The following is a 15,807-nucleotide window of genomic DNA, read 5'->3' on the forward strand; positions in this document are numbered from 1 at the left end:
TGAAACCCGGTGTAGAAAAAAATGCAATTTCAAAAGGTCTGAGTTAAAGTACTTGCTCTGTGTGTTTTTCAGTCAGAACAGTGAATAACAGTGGCTGCTAATCATAGCGCTTGGGGCTGTAACACACAGTGGGCCACATCCTTTATAATCAGTCCCACATTAGTCATAGCCAACTTACACAAAGTGATATTCAGTCATAATTCACTGACACTGAAGACAAACGCAATTAAGGGAAAACAATTAATATCTCAAGTAAAATCTGACGTTTATTGTAAATGATTGTGTATGATTCATTTACTGTAGAAATACTTCACAATGATACCTGGAGGGGAAACAATCTCCAGTTTCGAAATGTCCAGTCTTGAAGCGGAATCCTACCTCTGGCGCTGTACTGGTCCAACCCCCCCCCCCAAAATTCCAGTAACTATGTCAACCCTGCAGTTATTCTGAGCACACAACTACCTCCCTTACAGCAAGCATACCAGGAACATTTTGGATAAAAAAGCATGACTGAGAACCATAGTGGATGATTGATCTTTTGGTTTATTGCAGGGCTCTCCAGCCCCGTTCCTGGAGTTCTACCCTCCTGCAGGTTTTCAGTTCAACCTTAGTTTTAACTAACCTGATTCAGCATATAAACCAGCTAATTATATGTGTGCTAGATTAGAGTTGGTGTGAAAATCTAGTGGTTTATTGGGTGCTTAAATATATATATATATATATATATTTTTTTTTTTCTTCCCCAGACAGAAATATACAGTTAATAGCATGCACCTCCAGACTGTGTGCAATGAAGCGATGCCTCTAAATATAACTGGTTATTTAAGCTGTAACCCTGTTATCAGTCTTGAAATGTTATGCACACACACACACCCACTCTCATACTTCTCTGTTTTAAATGAATGTGCAACTGAGCATTTGTCCCTAATATAGATTCATAAATAACTGTAGCACAATAATGGGGATGTAAGCATAGCTTTCTGCTGTGTGCTGTAACAGTCACATTGACGCAAACACATTTGATGGCCTATTGAGCCAAAATCCCAACACTCAATACTAAAAACACTTCAACGAACATACAAGTAGTTTTCATTTCTTCCGTGGAACCTTGTCTCCAAGTGGTACTTCATCAATAAGTTTCTGAAATAAGATTAGAAATGTTCAAACCAAATGACTAAATATTTGGAAAAAGACAAATCCCTCCACAAGGACCATCAAAGCATACCTCCAGTATTCGTGTATAGTACGTCACGTCGTCCTCCAGCTCCCCCCGGGTGTCATCCACTTGGTATCTCCGACAGGCCGGAACCAGCTCGTTGGCATTGAAGAGAGGGGCCGGGTCGATGGAATGGCCATTGATGAGGCTCACCAAGTACTCTCTGTAGTGTTTCCTGGAATAGATTAGACAAAAAACAGTTAGTTACGTCGATGCATGTTTATCATGGGAGCACTCTGTTGTGCTCTAAAGCTCCTTTGAGTCCTTGAAAAATACTGGTGGTGGCAGTGAGAGGTAACATACTCGCAGAGTCCTGCATGGCCAGGCTGAGTTTGAGCCCCACAGGCCGAGTCCGTCTGCTGCCCACTCTCATCCTTCTGCTCTATCACTCCGCACAGCCCTGAGATAGAGAGAAAGAAAATTATATATCTTAGTATTTCTCCGTTTCAGTTTTTCTAAGTAAAAAGAAAATAACACATAGAATCTTACCTGCTTGAGTTCCTGGAGGGGTGTCAGTATTGAACTCAACACCCTTGTTCTGCAAACAGACAATAACAATAAACAATCATTTTAATGCGGTCCATCTACAGATATTCTTGCAATAAAATCAGTTATAACTGAATGTGAGTCAGGGTGCTATAACGTGGTTATGGTGATTGTAATGGAGTGTGAGCATCCATGTGTGTGTGAGTGTGTGTGTGTGTGTCTGTCGTGTGCGCCTCTACCTGCAGCAGGGCTTGTAGTCTGCCAGGCTCCCAGTCCCTCAGGTAGAAGAGACAGTCTCGAGGGTGATGGGCATGCAGGCCTGTCACACTACAATGGATCACTGCACAAGTCTACAGAAGAGGGAGGGAAAAGGAAGGAGAGAAAGAGAGAGCGCAAGAGAGAGAGAAAAGAAAGAGAGAAAGGGTGGGAGAGGGAGAGAGTGGCAGAGAGAAGGAAAAACAAACACCCACATTAAAGTGACATTCAAGTCAACTCCCATAAGATAAAACCTTGCCAGGAACTAGCACAATTGATGACGCACAAATGAAAGATGCACAAATGAACAACACAAACACACCAAGCCATTTAAGAGACTTACAGTATGGAAGGGGTTGTTGCATCCACTGCAGAACTGGTACCTGCACTGGGAGCAGCTGAAGTGCATACAGCCTCCTTTGGACAGGGCATACTGGAACCTGCAGTTTGGACACGCTGAGGGAAAGAGGAAGTCAATTCAGGGAAACGACTCCCGGGTATTGGGAGACTACACATGAGAATGCATCAGGGAAAGGAACTAAACGAGTTTTAATAATTCCCACAAATGAAGGTCATGGAAGAGAGTGTAATTATTTAAAGGGTCTAACTTGCTCTAACTTGGTAAAACAGGGTCTAAAGGTAAATACAGTAGAACACCTACTGAGGTGCAGTAGAACACCTTCTGAATGTCGATGAAAGGTAACAATTCAACATGAATTGTCGAGAAATGAACAGAAAATGACAGACAATATTCTATGCGGTCAGAGGCGATAGGAGGGCCAACTGCTGCTTTTAACTGTTCGTCGGCACAGTCCGGTTTGTCCTTAGTCTTCTGGCTTAGTTCAGGCAGAAGGCCTACAGTACCTCTATGGGGATGTTATTCATGATCCTAATGAAGTGTACTGGTTTGGAGGAGGAACTATGAGTGAGACCAATTTGATCTCTCTCAGCCCAACACCTAGTAAAGTGTCTGGCCATTCACACCTCCGCAAGTACCTGCCTTTCCTGGTTAAATGCTACAGTAGCTCTCAATGGAGGAGGTGTTTAAGGAGGTGTGTGTGTGTATATGTATGTGTGTGTGTGTGTGTGTGAGAGAGAGACTTACTGATGCCGTTGTCACGCAGGTATCCGGCCAGGCCTTGCCTCTGGTACTCTGGGTCATTCTCTCTCTTCCAGGACTGGTACCGTTCACACGACAGACCACCGTGCTGAGACTCCCACTAGAGAATGCAAGGTGACAGAGACAAGAGAGGATGATATACAGATTAGGCTCCAGCTTCACTCCAAAGAAAAATCCCCTTCTATCACCCTCTCTCACACATAAATAGAGTGGATGTTTGTCACTTACAGGTTTCTTGCATTGTGCGCAGAAGCTGTTCCTGCACTGGAAACAGGTGACCTTCAGTTGGTCTCCATCATAGATGAACCCATAGGAACACTGACAGTAGGAAGGGGAGGGGAGGAAAGGGAAGACAGGAATAGTTAATGAAATAAAAAACAGAAATACCTTTGCTATCAGACTCGAAATTGAACTCAGGTGCATCCTGTTTCCATTGATCATCCTTGAGATGTTTCTACAACTTGATTGCAGTCCACCTGTGGTAACTTCAATTGATTGGACATTTGCACATTACACATACCTGTCTATATAAGGTCCCACAGTTGACAGTGCATGTCAGAGCAAAAACCAAGTAATAAGGTTGAAGGAATTGTCCGTAGAGCTCCGAGACAGGATTGTGTCAAGGCACAGATCTGGGGAAGGGTACCAAAAAATGCCTGCAGCATTGAAGGTCCCCAAGAGATCCTTGAAGACAACCTGCTCAGGACCTCAGACTGGGGCAAAGGTTCACCTTCCAACAGGACAACGACCCTAAGCACACAGCCAATACAATGTATGAGTGGCTTCGGGACAAGTCTCTGAATGTCCTTGAGTGGCCCAGCCAGAGCCCGGACCTGAACCTGATTGAACATCTCTGAAGAGACCTGAAAATAACTGTGCAGCAACACTCCCCATCCAACCTGACAGAGCTTGAGAGAATCTGCAGAGAAGAATGGGAGAAACTCCCCCAAATACAGGTGTGCCAAGCTTGTAGCGTCATACCCAAGAAGACTCGAGGCTGTAATCACTGCTAAAGGTGCTTCAACAAAGTACTGAGTAAAGGGTCTGAATACTTATGTAAATGTGATATTTCAGTTTTTTTATTTTATAAATTTGCAAACCTTTATAAAAACTGATTTTTTCTTTGTCACTGTGGGGTACTGTGTGTAGATTGATGAGGGGAAAAAACTATTTGATACATTTTAGAATAAGGCTGTAACTTAACGAAATGTGGAAAGGGGTCTGAATCCTTTCCGAATGCACTGCATTTCTTAGCTAGTGAAGTGTGATTACTGTGATTTTTTTTATGACAGCCTCAAATGGGGATTAGCAAATTATGTCTGGAAACAAACATATTAGAACATTTTTCCTTTGCCTTTGTACACATAGGAAATAAACTATAAAAACCCACTCAAGGCTATTGTGTGATTAGAACTCACATGACTGCACCAGAGGAACTTGGGGTCCTTGATGAGGGCTTGTTCAGTCAGCTTCTTATGAAACAGATCATACACTTCCGGCTCCAGACACTCCCGCAGCTGCACACACACACGCAGAGGAAAATATGATTACAGGTGTTACCATCATACACACACCCAGAAAACAAAACTATGATCTCGTGAGACAACACTGACACCAACAACAACTGCATTTTGAAGGGAGAGAAGCCTCTGAAATCCTGGAATTGTGTTTTTTCTCGCAGTTTCTTCTCTCTTCAAAGAGAGAATCTGAGGAAGATGTTGTGTGACGTTGTTCTCTGTGTGATGTACTACCTGGATATCCAGGGTGGAGAAGTAGCTGTTGAGGTGTTCGGGGTCGTTGATGTCAGGCTCCCAGCAGACGGGACACACCATGTCTCTGATGTGCTTGTCTCTCACTGCGATGGTGAAGTGCTGCTGGAAACAGCCACAGCACACCGAGCACTGACAGGAGGTCAGAGACTGCATCTGAAACAGGGAAGGAGAGAGAAGAGAGAGGAAGAAAGGATTAGGAGAGTTGGGGGGGTTGGATACTGCAACAAAAAAAAACAAAAAAAAGAGAAAAGCTTCTGCTACATTTTGAGTAAAGACAAGCTTGTGCTATGACACACACACTTGAGAGAGTACCTTGCTGTGGGGAAAGTCTGACAGGCAGATGGGGCACTCTTTGGCCAGCACCCGGCGGATGAAGTCTCGGTCATGTGACTCGCGTACGGCCTGTACCACGTCGTCTAGGGAGTAGGGGGCGGTGCGCTCCTGCAGCAGGGACAGGGCCAGCTCACAGCGGCCCCAGCTGGGCAGGTCATACACCGCCAGCAGCCTTCGGCACACACGCTGGCCCCAGAGCGAAGAGGGAGGGAGTGGAGGGGGAAGAGTGAGAGAGGTAAGAGAGATCAGACCAGGGAAGTGGACAAACAGATACAGAGGAATGATGAAAGGAGAGATATGCCTCACTCAAAAATAACTCTTATCACTGTAAAACATCAATGTACATGAGACATCAAGCAATTGTCAAGATGACTGAAGAACATGTATGACCTGTGGGCCTTTCAAATGGTGGTAGGTATAAGCAGATTATCATCAATATAGCTATTCTGTGTTCAGCTAAATGTATGACCAGAATAAAGCACATAGTGGAGTTCAGAGTGCCCCAGTGACCCACCTGTTTGTCGGGGTGGTTGATGTCGATGGGTGGCTCAGGTTGGTCGCTCCACATGCGCTGGTGGAAGGGCTCCATGAGGGGTCGCTGCAGCAGAGATAGAGCCCCCCGCACCTCTCCCTCGCTCTGCCTCAGAACCTCCTGACACCGCACCTCATCAGTGAACCCCAGAGAACACAGCTCCTTTACCTGCAAAAGTACATGAGAGATCAAACCCTTCCTTGAGTGTTTGAAGGTAATCTCCTACATATGGGGCCAATTTCCCACACCAAGATTAAGCCTAATTCGGGACTCAAAATAGTTAGTAGAGAATCTTCATTGAAAGTCAGTTTTAGTCCAAGACTAGGCTTAATCTAGGTCTGGGAAACCAGCTGTCAGCAAAGTGAAAAAAGTGATGTACAACTGACCTTAGACCATTTCTTAGCGGGCAATAGACTTTCTGACCTGTCTCTCACCTTAGAGTGTCTGTCTCTGAGAGCCTGTTTCGCTGCTCTCTCAGTGTCTCCCCCTGCAGACAGCCAGGCCAGCTTGGCCTCAGCCCTGGACAGGGTCACTCCTCCCCCTCTGGTCTGCTCCTCCTCCACACCTGTATCCTCTGCAGTACCAGCACCGTTCTGGTTCTGTCCGGCCTTCAGGTCTGCTGCTCGAGACGAAGTGGCACAGATCTGGTCGAGCAAGTGAGGTAGCTCCGCTTTGAGCCAATCACAGGGAAGGATGTTTCCGTCCCCGGAGACGCGCATGCCTGTGTACACCTCCTCTGGACTCACTCCTTTCTTCTCTCCATCCTGAGAGCGAGAGAGAGCGAGAGAGAGAGAGAAATAAAGAAACCAATCTGTCATACATATTCACTAAGCCTCAGCTGCTGCTACTCACCACACTGTATATTACACACCTAGAGGATGCTAAGGTTATTTTTACACAATGTTTGTTTTCTGAAATCTGTAGTCTGTAGTTTTAATAGTACTGCAACCAAATTGGCTAGCAATGGTACAATAAAGACTTTTCTGAATCTAAAATTAACTAATAGCTTGCAATATTACAAGTAGTGGGGTAATGTGATTATACACCATATTATAGATAAAACAGAAAGCTTTCACTCACTCTAATGAGCTGGATCAGCTTTAGCCCCTCCTCCCTCATCAGTTTCTGTCTCCTCAAATCAGGGTCCTCCATGGGCGGGTCTTTGGGTTTGACGGACAGCACGGGGACCCTTTTGACCTGGGACGGAGGGTGGAGTTTGACTCGCATTTTGGCGGGCTCGGGGCGGGCTCGGTCACACATCTCACACACTGACGCTGGAGTGTAATTGACGTAAGTACAGAACTGACACATCCACTGCAAAAGGATAGGAGAAGAACAGATCATTTGCGTGAGCTCAGACACTCATAGGAATAGAGGAACAACATCAACTGTAATACATGGTGATAAAGGCACAATCTGAAACATTCATTTCAACTCAAAATGTGCTGCTTCTGCATTGACTTTAACAGCAGTTTACCTGGCTGTCTGGGTCTCCTGGCATACCCAGTACCGGAGCAGCAGGCCGGTTGGGTGTAGGAGGGGGGCGTGTGGGGGTTGCCGGAGGCTTGGTGGCCAGGCGGGGGCGCTCACACACCTCACACAGGATACTACTGCCCGCGTTCACCACCGTACAGCTTTTACACTGCCACTCTGGTGACATACATAGCGAAAACACACTCAACAAAGGACTATGGAAGAGGTGAATATTAACTCAACAGCTCATATACACCAAGTGTGTCTATCCATTTTTAGACAATAAACAAGTATACATAAAAATACAGAGGAGTGAGACTGATTGGAGTGCAAAAAAGGCAAACCACCACTATTAATACACAAACATTGTTGGTTGGTTGGGTGTGTGTGTGTGTGTGTGTGTGTGTGTGTGTGTGTGTGTGTGTGTATACTGACCAGTGATGGTGAAGGGCTGTGGGAACTCATCCTTAGCAGAGCCAGAGGAGGCCAGGCGTGGTCTCTTACATGTCTCACACAGTATGTCCTGGTGGGAGTTGACCCTGGTGCACTGGGTACAGTGCCACAACGGGTGGGAGCTGCTGGGAAAGAGAGGGAGGAAGTGAATCTAGTGTCCAACACACAGGGAGTTGCATTTCAGCAATAATCACCCCCTTTGAAAATGTAGCGATTCTCACCCTTTCCTGTCAGTTTCTAATTTGTCTTACTTGTCATGTCTTACCTGTGGTTCTTTCGCATTTTAGAGGATGTCACGACAGTCCTGTGGTGATTGGCTCGTTCTGCAGAGGAGTGGTACAGTCTATCACATTCAGTACACAGCCATTGGACACAAGAGTTACAGTGGGCAGCCACTGGGAATATAGCACAGATAGTGCAGTTGTCTGCGAAGGGGAAGAGAAACAAGGAAAGTTGAATGCAAGTTTCAGATGTAAAAAATACACACACACACACACACTTCCAACCTGTGTGTCTGGTAGAGATAGAGGTGGAGGTTGAGGCATTAGCGGTCCGTACTGGAAGAAAGGCACTAGTAGGAGACTGAGACAGGGAGGCCAGAGACATGTACAGGGGCTGGCTCTCTCTGAGGCTGGAGGGAATAGCTACCGCATCAGAAATGGGTCCGAAGTCATCCTGGAATCATAAAGGAGAATTCAGTCATCTGATGGTGGTGGAAACTACCAGGCACAAAACCACACAAATATAAAAACTGTCTGAAGTAGAGAAAGGCAAATAGGGTGAACATTTTTTTTTGTAGACGGCAGAGAGGAAGAGGATAGGTTATGGGAGAAAGGAAAAATACCTTTTGGTTCAGTGATGGGATAATTCTCTCAAAGAACTCTGGGTGGGGGTGAGCCTCCTGTGAAAACATCAACAACGACTCAGTAGTTCAACTGACTTTAGAAACCTCTTTGAAATATTTCAGAATAACTGCCATTGGTCCAGACCTTGATGAGCATGTCCAGTTCCATGCGTAGACTCATGACCTCCAAGGTGACCGCTGCGACCTTCTCAATATCAGGCTCCACGACCTCATCAGGGAAACTCAGGCCGTCTGGCTGCTGATTGGAGTAACCATAGAGACAGAGCACTGCCCTTCCTCCCTGGGGTAGAACAGAGTAGAGGAAAGGATATAGAGGGTTTTATGCAATACTATTGGTATAACGTTAGTGTTGTGGTGTGTGCACAATTAACTTCATTAACAAGGTAGTAGGCTATATACTCATATTTAACTAAGCCTATATCAACATAATGCCAATAAGATAATAGTGACAAGACAGTAGACTACATATCACCACCCAGAATCTCACCTGCCTGTATTGAAGACATCCTCACCTGAATGGCATCTACTGTTGCTCTGAAGACTGGGTTGTTGTGCTTGACAGCACGCCAGTACTTGGGCCTACTGGAGCTGGTGAGGTTACAGCCATATTTCTCCAGAATGTTCAGTGCTGTGGACAATCTCTGCAGGGAACCTATGGTCTGGCAGGAGAGAGGACAAAGACGAAAAAAGTTTGATACAGAAAAAGTTTGAGAAAAGAATAGATAGTGAAGAAAAATATGAACACAATGTATAGAGAGAGAGAGGGAAAAGGAGTTCACTATTCCAAGATGTAGGCTAAGTTAAGGTGATTATGTCATTGTTATATGGACATTGTTTACTGTTTCAAGCACACTCTAACTCACTTCTTTCCTGTTGTTATTGACGCCGTTTTCAATTATCATGGTCTCTGCAGCAATGTAGCGGTATTTGACCGATGGCGGTAAGGGTATGTTGGCCATGGCTGATATTCCTGCACGGACCTCCAGCACTGAGCCAGTGGAATACAGACAAGCTTCCGCATGGCATCGTACCTGCTCTAGCTGGTCTGAAAGGGTACTAGGCATCCTGGAAAAGAGACATCAGTCATCATCATCATCATCATCATCATCATCATCACACAGATCAGATAGCAAATCATTGAGGGCAGTGCCACACCACAGGCAGGGTTGACGAGCATGAGCAAGATGCTTGCCTTACTGACATCCATTCATTCATTCATTCATAAGACGTTACCTGTAAGCCCCGACAGTGCGTGGCTGTTAAATCACAAGGCTGTCATATCAAGGGACACACACAGCCACCAGAGACTTTTACTGCATCTGCAGTACTCTATATTTGCAACAACACAATTACTAGCTAACTAAAGTTGAAGTGGAAATGATATCTCTACCTATGTGAAAATACTGTCATATAAGCTATCTGCTTACCCAGTGTTTTCGTTCAACTGTCTGCAGTGACAGCCATTGAATCACGATGAGATGGCATTTCATTCACAAGCGGGTGCTTTCAAAACACCATGTCACGCACCTCAATACAGACTTGTGCGCTAAAAACATGTATTTATATATATTTTTTATATCAAATGTTATTCTAAAAAAAGTAGTAACAGGGTCGTAGTAAAATCTAGCTGCAGTACTAGCTACGAATGTAAAAAACTGCGTGAGAAAAATGCCGTATTCTGCTTTGCGCAAAGAAACTAACCGCCGTGCACCGCCATTGTGTGTCAAAACCTAGTTCTCAAACAGAGATCCCGGAGCCAATATGGCTTGGACTGAGGAAACGTCGCAAAGCTGCAGTGCAGTACATGGTTTGTGAAGTTTTGGTGTCACCTTGTGGTGAAAATGACTAATTGCCTAATTTGCCTGTCGGCTCACCTGAAAAATATCCAGTTGATTACACGCTAATTGGTGTGGGGCGTGCGTGTTGCGAATGCCCACGCGCAGTAGGTGATAAATATGGTGGGGAGGGTGAAGGAAGAGAGAGTTTTGTGTTGCTCTCGTTTCGTGCACTCCTACGGTCTCACGGTTTGTTTTTTTGTTGGACCGTCACGGTCACATGTAAGTCCTTATACATTTCCCCCCATGTCATTTTCATGTGTATAACTGTAATGTAATAGCATAATACATATTTCTTGTTGTTCGTGGATGCAGTCAGATTGTCGCCTTATTTGAATGGAAGGCATGGCCTCTACAACACTACCAGTTTCTACACCGATTTAGGATGACCATCTAATGATGTGTGTAGGCTTACGTTAACTTTTTGTTTCCTATTTGCACTAGAATTGCGGTGTATAATATCCTGTGCTGTGTCTTTCAGCCTTGACCAAGCAATGGAAGGTGATTGTTATTAATCTACTGGGTTTTATTTATTAGTCTACTGGGTTTGATAAATTGTAACATTACTCAATTGATTATTTGTGGTGAAATGAAGTGTCAAATCCAACTAATTCATTTCTCGTTCCATTCAGATATGAATAATCCTTCACACTCAATGGGAGTTGGGCAACCACACCATCCAACTAATCACACAAGACCATTTTTCTATGTTCAACCACCAACTCAACCTTATTATAATATGTACCAATGGAATATGAACCCATATGGCCAGTATGGTCTTCCCCCATCAGGTAAAATAGCACACATTGTTTCTAGAATTAAAAAAAATGTATTTACATTTTAATAAAAACATTCTTTATTTCCAGTTATTCCTTACGTGCGTCCATATATGGCTCCATATCCATATACTGGTATGCAGTATCCTGGCTATGTGGTTCCCCAGGCTCCGATGCAGCCTGTTGATTACAGTAGGGTGTTTAACCCCCACATCTCCTCTGCGACCTACGACGTCCAGTACCGCCACCACTACCAGCAACAGGCCTGTGTACTGCGAGAGACCGCATGTTCAGAGGTTCAAACTGATCCGAGCGACACTGTCCACAAGCTGATCGACAGTCTGGACAGGCTCAGAACCAATGAGAAGCCACCTGAAGACAGTGAGCTAAACCCTAAATCTGACCTAGGGTCCCTAACCTCTGAGACAACCATCTCTTCCTCTGGGATGACCATCTCTTCCTCTGGGAATGTGGAAAAGGAATTCAGTGGGAAGGGTAGGGAGCTGGAGTTGAGACCTCTGCCACAGAGACAACCCCAGCAGGGTAAGAGGAGGCAGAGGGACTCCCCTCTGTCCAGCAGTGTATTCAGTGACTCCACTATTACAGCAGTGGTCTATGATGCAGAATCTAGCCAGAGCTGCCTGGAGATGGCCAAGCAGAATTGCTGGTCCCTGGGCTCTGGGGTGCTGCCCATCGACAGCTCTTCTGTCCATGAGGAGGAGAGTCTGGAGGAGTCTAGGCAGCAATGCCACTCTGAGACGCTCCACCTGAATACTGAAGAACCTGGGATTGAGGGGCAGTCCAGAGAACATCCTAATACTACAGAGGATGTAAAACGTGACTCTGGGGCCTTGACACAGAGCCTTGAACTGAATGGGGCTTCACATGACCACCACTCACTTGACTGTCTGGCTCCAGAACTAGATTGCGACAAGGTTCTGATTCCATCCCACTCCGCCTCTGATCTGAAGGACCCTGTAGAAAATCTAGCCTCCAAGGCAGAGTCCTCTGACTTGCCTTACAGAACCCTCAGGCTGCCCTGTGATCAGGTTACAGGCATGCTGCTGGACGATCCACTGTGGTATGTTGACTCTGCTGCATCCAGTCTGGTGCCTCCACCGCAAAGCCATCTGTCCCCGCTTGGGAGTGCCTACTACTGTAGCTACTACCCGCAAGTGGCCCAGGAGCGCCAGAGTGTCCTCAGCCCATCCATAGACGAGCTCTCCTCCAGAGACGAGCTCTTCTCCACTGATATCGAAGATGTGGACCTTATCTCTGGTGGTCACGTGTATGTGGGAGGCGGCAAGCTAGCCGAGGCAACCTGCGACACACCTGACCTCTCTGGTAAGGAAAACGTACCAACTCAATCCAACCCAGTAGAAGGGTTTCCTGCTTGTTCTAAGACCTGTCTCAGCTGTGGCCTGAGCCTGGCGGAAGAGTCGAGGCCAGGCGACTCACAAGGGCCATGCCGTTATGTTGAGCGGGAGGAAACAGATGAAGATGTGCTAGAGGAAGATGACTACAATGAGGGAGGGGAGCTGTTGAGCGCCTGTCAGGTGCCTGTGAAGAAACCACATCACCCTAACAGAGTGCCTCAGCCCTCTGCTCGCCAGTTTCCTAACAGTAAACCAAAGAGGGGCTGCTGTGAGGACCACCATGAAGTCATGTGTCACGAAGAGCATGAGCACGGTTACCTCTGGAGTTTTGACTACTGTGAGGACCATAAAGCTACTGTCAAAGCTGACAAGTATAAAGGGAAAGGAGGACAAAGAAATGCCCCATGCAGGCCTTATAATGGTAAGATTTTTTTCATCTCTTGACGTCTGATGTCTCCTCCTAAATAGTGTTTTTACTTTTAATCCTCCTGTCATTCATTACAAATGTGATGTGAATTTGTCATTTTTCCCAGAGAAACCTTGGAGAGAGGGCACTATGGCACCAGACCAAGATAGCTGGGGGAGTTCTGGTGCCAAATATAAGCCAAAGTCTTGGAGACCGTACAATGGGTCCCAAGAACAAAGTGAGTTTCCTTTTCAAACTGCCGAGTTACCCATTGCCTTTGTCAGTTCTCTACTTTTCACTAGTCATTCAATGTTTGACCTGGCAGTTATTGGTGTCCCAGCTCATGCCTCCCCCTCTATTCTTCAGTGAGACCCCCACGCAGAAGGCCATTTGTTCAGCAGAGGCCCCGAAGGACTGACTATGACGATCATGAAGAATCAGAGTTCTCTCGCTGCCAGAGGGGCAGAGGTAAGGGTTGTGTTGCAGTATAGAGCTACTACTACTTCTGTCATGGTTCAAAATGATCACTTTTTTTCCTTTTTTTTTCAGGGACCACAAAGAGAAGGGGCACAAGATATTAGCCTATTTAAGAATTGCACCGCTCATAATATATTTATTCTAAATGTATTACCTAATATAGAAATTCACTTGCACTATGAAATGCACACAAAACACATTGTAATAAATTAATAGACACTCGTAATGTTTGTATACGTGGTTAAAAAAGAATCTCAGGCGGCAGTTCAACAACTAGCTACACAGTAGATGCCTGCATTTCCATTGCTTGATGGTAGCCATGTTGGACGCTGTGTGTTCATCCTAATCACAGCCTGGGCTGCAGCCTCACAGGCCGTACTGTGACGCTAACCCCCATGTTGACCTGCAGACCAGAATGGACCTGGGAGGTGTAGGTCCAGTCTACTCTGCAGCTTTTAAACTCTTTTCAGTGTCTGTCGTTCACTGAGGATGAAGCCCAGGTAATAAGATGTATCAAGCAGTGGAAATGCAGTGGCAAAATAATTGTTGGGCTAGTTTGGAGCTAAGAGCCAGTCAGTCTAAATGTGTCTTTTTATTATTGTGCAGATATTTTAAGCATTGCAGTGTAATGTTGACAAACTGACATCTACTTGTCTGCACAGTGTTGTTGTGTCATTAAAATCCTTGCATTGCACTTTAAAAAATGACTTATTATTTTGAGACGAGGGCTACATTCATCATGAATAATAGTTTGATGCCTCAGTTTCATGAAAGGTGTGGATGGTGCTCTACAAGTTGGATCAGTAATTGAAAGGCCCAAAATGTAATTGATGGCTATCCTTGCATTATGGACTTCATGGAAGAGCAGACCACTTTACATCTGTACTACTACAGCCTTAATCATTGGCATGTCTCTGAATTGTTCAAGGTAATCTGGAAGCTAGCACAGCCTTGTGATCACCACAGTTCTTTATTCTGACTGTAATGGGTGACATGTTGTCTGATGACCATTAACGTCACACCTGAAGTTTCAACTTGATCATTGTAGACATAACTATACTGGACAAAAATATAAACACAACGTAGCCAGGGGCGAAAATCTGATAACTTTGGAGGGGACAATTACATTAGATTTTCTCAAGAGCAATTCCTGAGGGGGACACCAAAAGTAGTGCTGTAACACACAGCCTACATTGTAATATGGTAAATGTATATTGAGGAACCAAAGAAATAAGGTGTTTGCCATACTCCTAACTACCGGTACACAACTAATCACAACAGCAATACCATTGCCTTTAACAAATCTTAGTTCAGTCACCAGTTTAAGTTGAGAGTGGGGGTATCCATGGCATTTTCCAATTATGTTCCTATTTACAAGTCAAAAAAATTGAGAACATTTCATAATGTTGCCAAACAGACTCAACAAACTTACCTGAGACTCCCTGTCTCTGCCAGTCTGTCCCTGCATATCTGTCCCCAACTCTGCTGTCTGTGTGCCAACTGTTGCCTGCTCTGCCTAATGACATCATTGTGAAACATTTCCATTAGAATTTCATTTCTTATGAACATTTTATCAACTAGTCTGAGATATTAGGCTACTAGGGTTCTTACTTTGCGTTTTGGTGTACTGAAAAATACTCTGATGTCCGTCTTTTATTTTTCTAGCTGGCTGGCTGGCTACACACACACAGTGTGTAGGTTATTTACAGTAGGAGATGGGCTTCTATCTTATCTTTTATCATTCTATTTGGGCTTCGATCTAAAAGGTAGCTAGCAAATGTGAAATGGATTAAAATGACAAGAGTTGACAGCTGTATGAGTTCACCATTTACACAACATATGCTGCAACCTTTAATTTTAATAGTTTGTTTCATATTGGCTGGCTTCCAACAATAGCTGAATTTGCAAAGCTAGTGAGCACCAATTCTGTTTCAGTGGTGTTTGCTATAATCTTTGCTACCCGGGTTAAATAAAGGTGAAATAAAATAAATAAAAAGTTCCCTTGCGACAATTTAGCTTTTGCAACGAGACCATTGTTTTAAATATATTTAATGGTAGAGTGTAGTTCGGTTTGGACTTCAGTTTATCGCTAACCTTATCGCAGGGACTTTGAAGCACTAACTTACATCATCTGCATGCTGATCTTGGAATAAATTGACGATAGTAAAGATTCCATCTTTGACGAGGCCACATAAATGGAATAGGTACTAGCTAGCTTAATAGTTAATATTTGCACGCTAGCTCTGCATATTCAGCTAGTGTGTGTGTGCGATTGACTGGATTAACCTCACGTTAGTTACGTTCATTGAGTGCCTTTCAGACAGTAGATACGACCCCTCTGTTACCTTGCCAACTAAGGAACTGGCAGTGGATCAAAACATTGTGAGGCAAAGGGTGGGGGGGTCGCAATCTTTTGAAACTTAAAAACGTTC

General features: G+C 44.8%; 2 protein-coding genes across 6 annotated transcripts; one reads left to right on the forward strand and one right to left on the reverse strand.

Moving 5' to 3' along the window:
* Nucleotides 1–243: 243 nt before the first annotated feature.
* On the reverse strand, nt 244–10,241 carry rnf31 (ring finger protein 31). 5 transcript variants are annotated; one of them, XM_029704896.1, is made up of 23 exons: nt 9,933–10,241; nt 9,369–9,570; nt 9,018–9,164; nt 8,630–8,785; nt 8,485–8,541; nt 8,147–8,315; nt 7,906–7,963; nt 7,623–7,762; nt 7,192–7,364; nt 6,795–7,028; nt 6,149–6,478; nt 5,697–5,882; nt 5,162–5,368; nt 4,829–5,002; nt 4,496–4,594; nt 3,306–3,395; nt 3,063–3,177; nt 2,301–2,413; nt 1,942–2,052; nt 1,706–1,754; nt 1,520–1,616; nt 1,226–1,391; nt 244–1,140 (listed from the first exon to the last, which is right to left on the reverse strand). In XM_029704896.1, exons 2-23 carry the CDS (start codon nt 9,567–9,569, stop codon nt 1,090–1,092), a joined length of 3,123 nt encoding a protein of 1,040 aa, XP_029560756.1. In that variant the 5' UTR covers nt 9,570; nt 9,933–10,241; the 3' UTR covers nt 244–1,089. The 5 variants fall into 5 exon arrangements, with proteins under 5 accessions (XP_029560756.1, XP_029560755.1, XP_029560753.1 ...); XM_029704895.1 differs by having other exon boundaries at nt 7,623–7,765; XM_029704893.1 differs by having other exon boundaries at nt 7,623–7,765; nt 7,906–8,065; nt 9,933–10,240.
* Nucleotides 10,242–10,456: 215 nt separating this feature from the next.
* On the forward strand, nt 10,457–14,079 carry buc (bucky ball). The gene is made up of 7 exons (XM_029704898.1): nt 10,457–10,562; nt 10,785–10,841; nt 10,973–11,131; nt 11,207–12,913; nt 13,026–13,136; nt 13,265–13,366; nt 13,448–14,079. The coding sequence occupies exons 2-7, from the start codon at nt 10,835–10,837 to the stop codon at nt 13,477–13,479; spliced, it is 2,118 nt and encodes a 705-aa protein (XP_029560758.1). The 5' UTR covers nt 10,457–10,562; nt 10,785–10,834; the 3' UTR covers nt 13,480–14,079.
* The last annotated feature ends 1,728 nt before the right edge of the window (nt 14,080–15,807 follow it).

The sequence above is a fragment of the Salmo trutta genome, chromosome 21 (genome assembly GCF_901001165.1).
Source record: "Salmo trutta chromosome 21, fSalTru1.1, whole genome shotgun sequence".
Lineage (NCBI taxonomy): Eukaryota > Metazoa > Chordata > Actinopteri > Salmoniformes > Salmonidae > Salmo > Salmo trutta.

Excerpts from the sequence above, each read along its gene's own strand:
- rnf31 (XM_029704893.1), bottom strand. The coding sequence starts at position 9,569 with ATGCCTAGTACCCTTTCAGACCAGCTAGAGCAGGTACGATGCCATGCG. Across the intron at positions 8,316-8,484 it reads TCCCATCACTGAACCAAAAG|GATGACTTCGGACCCATTTC; the intron begins GTATTTTTCCTT and ends TTATGATTCCAG. Across the intron at positions 2,053-2,300 it reads GCAACAACCCCTTCCATACT|ACTTGTGCAGTGATCCATTG; the intron begins GTAAGTCTCTTA and ends CCTCTTCTGTAG.
- buc (XM_029704898.1), top strand. Across the intron at positions 12,914-13,025 it reads CCCATGCAGGCCTTATAATG|AGAAACCTTGGAGAGAGGGC; the intron begins GTAAGATTTTTT and ends CATTTTTCCCAG. Across the intron at positions 13,137-13,264 it reads CAATGGGTCCCAAGAACAAA|TGAGACCCCCACGCAGAAGG; the intron begins GTGAGTTTCCTT and ends TCTATTCTTCAG.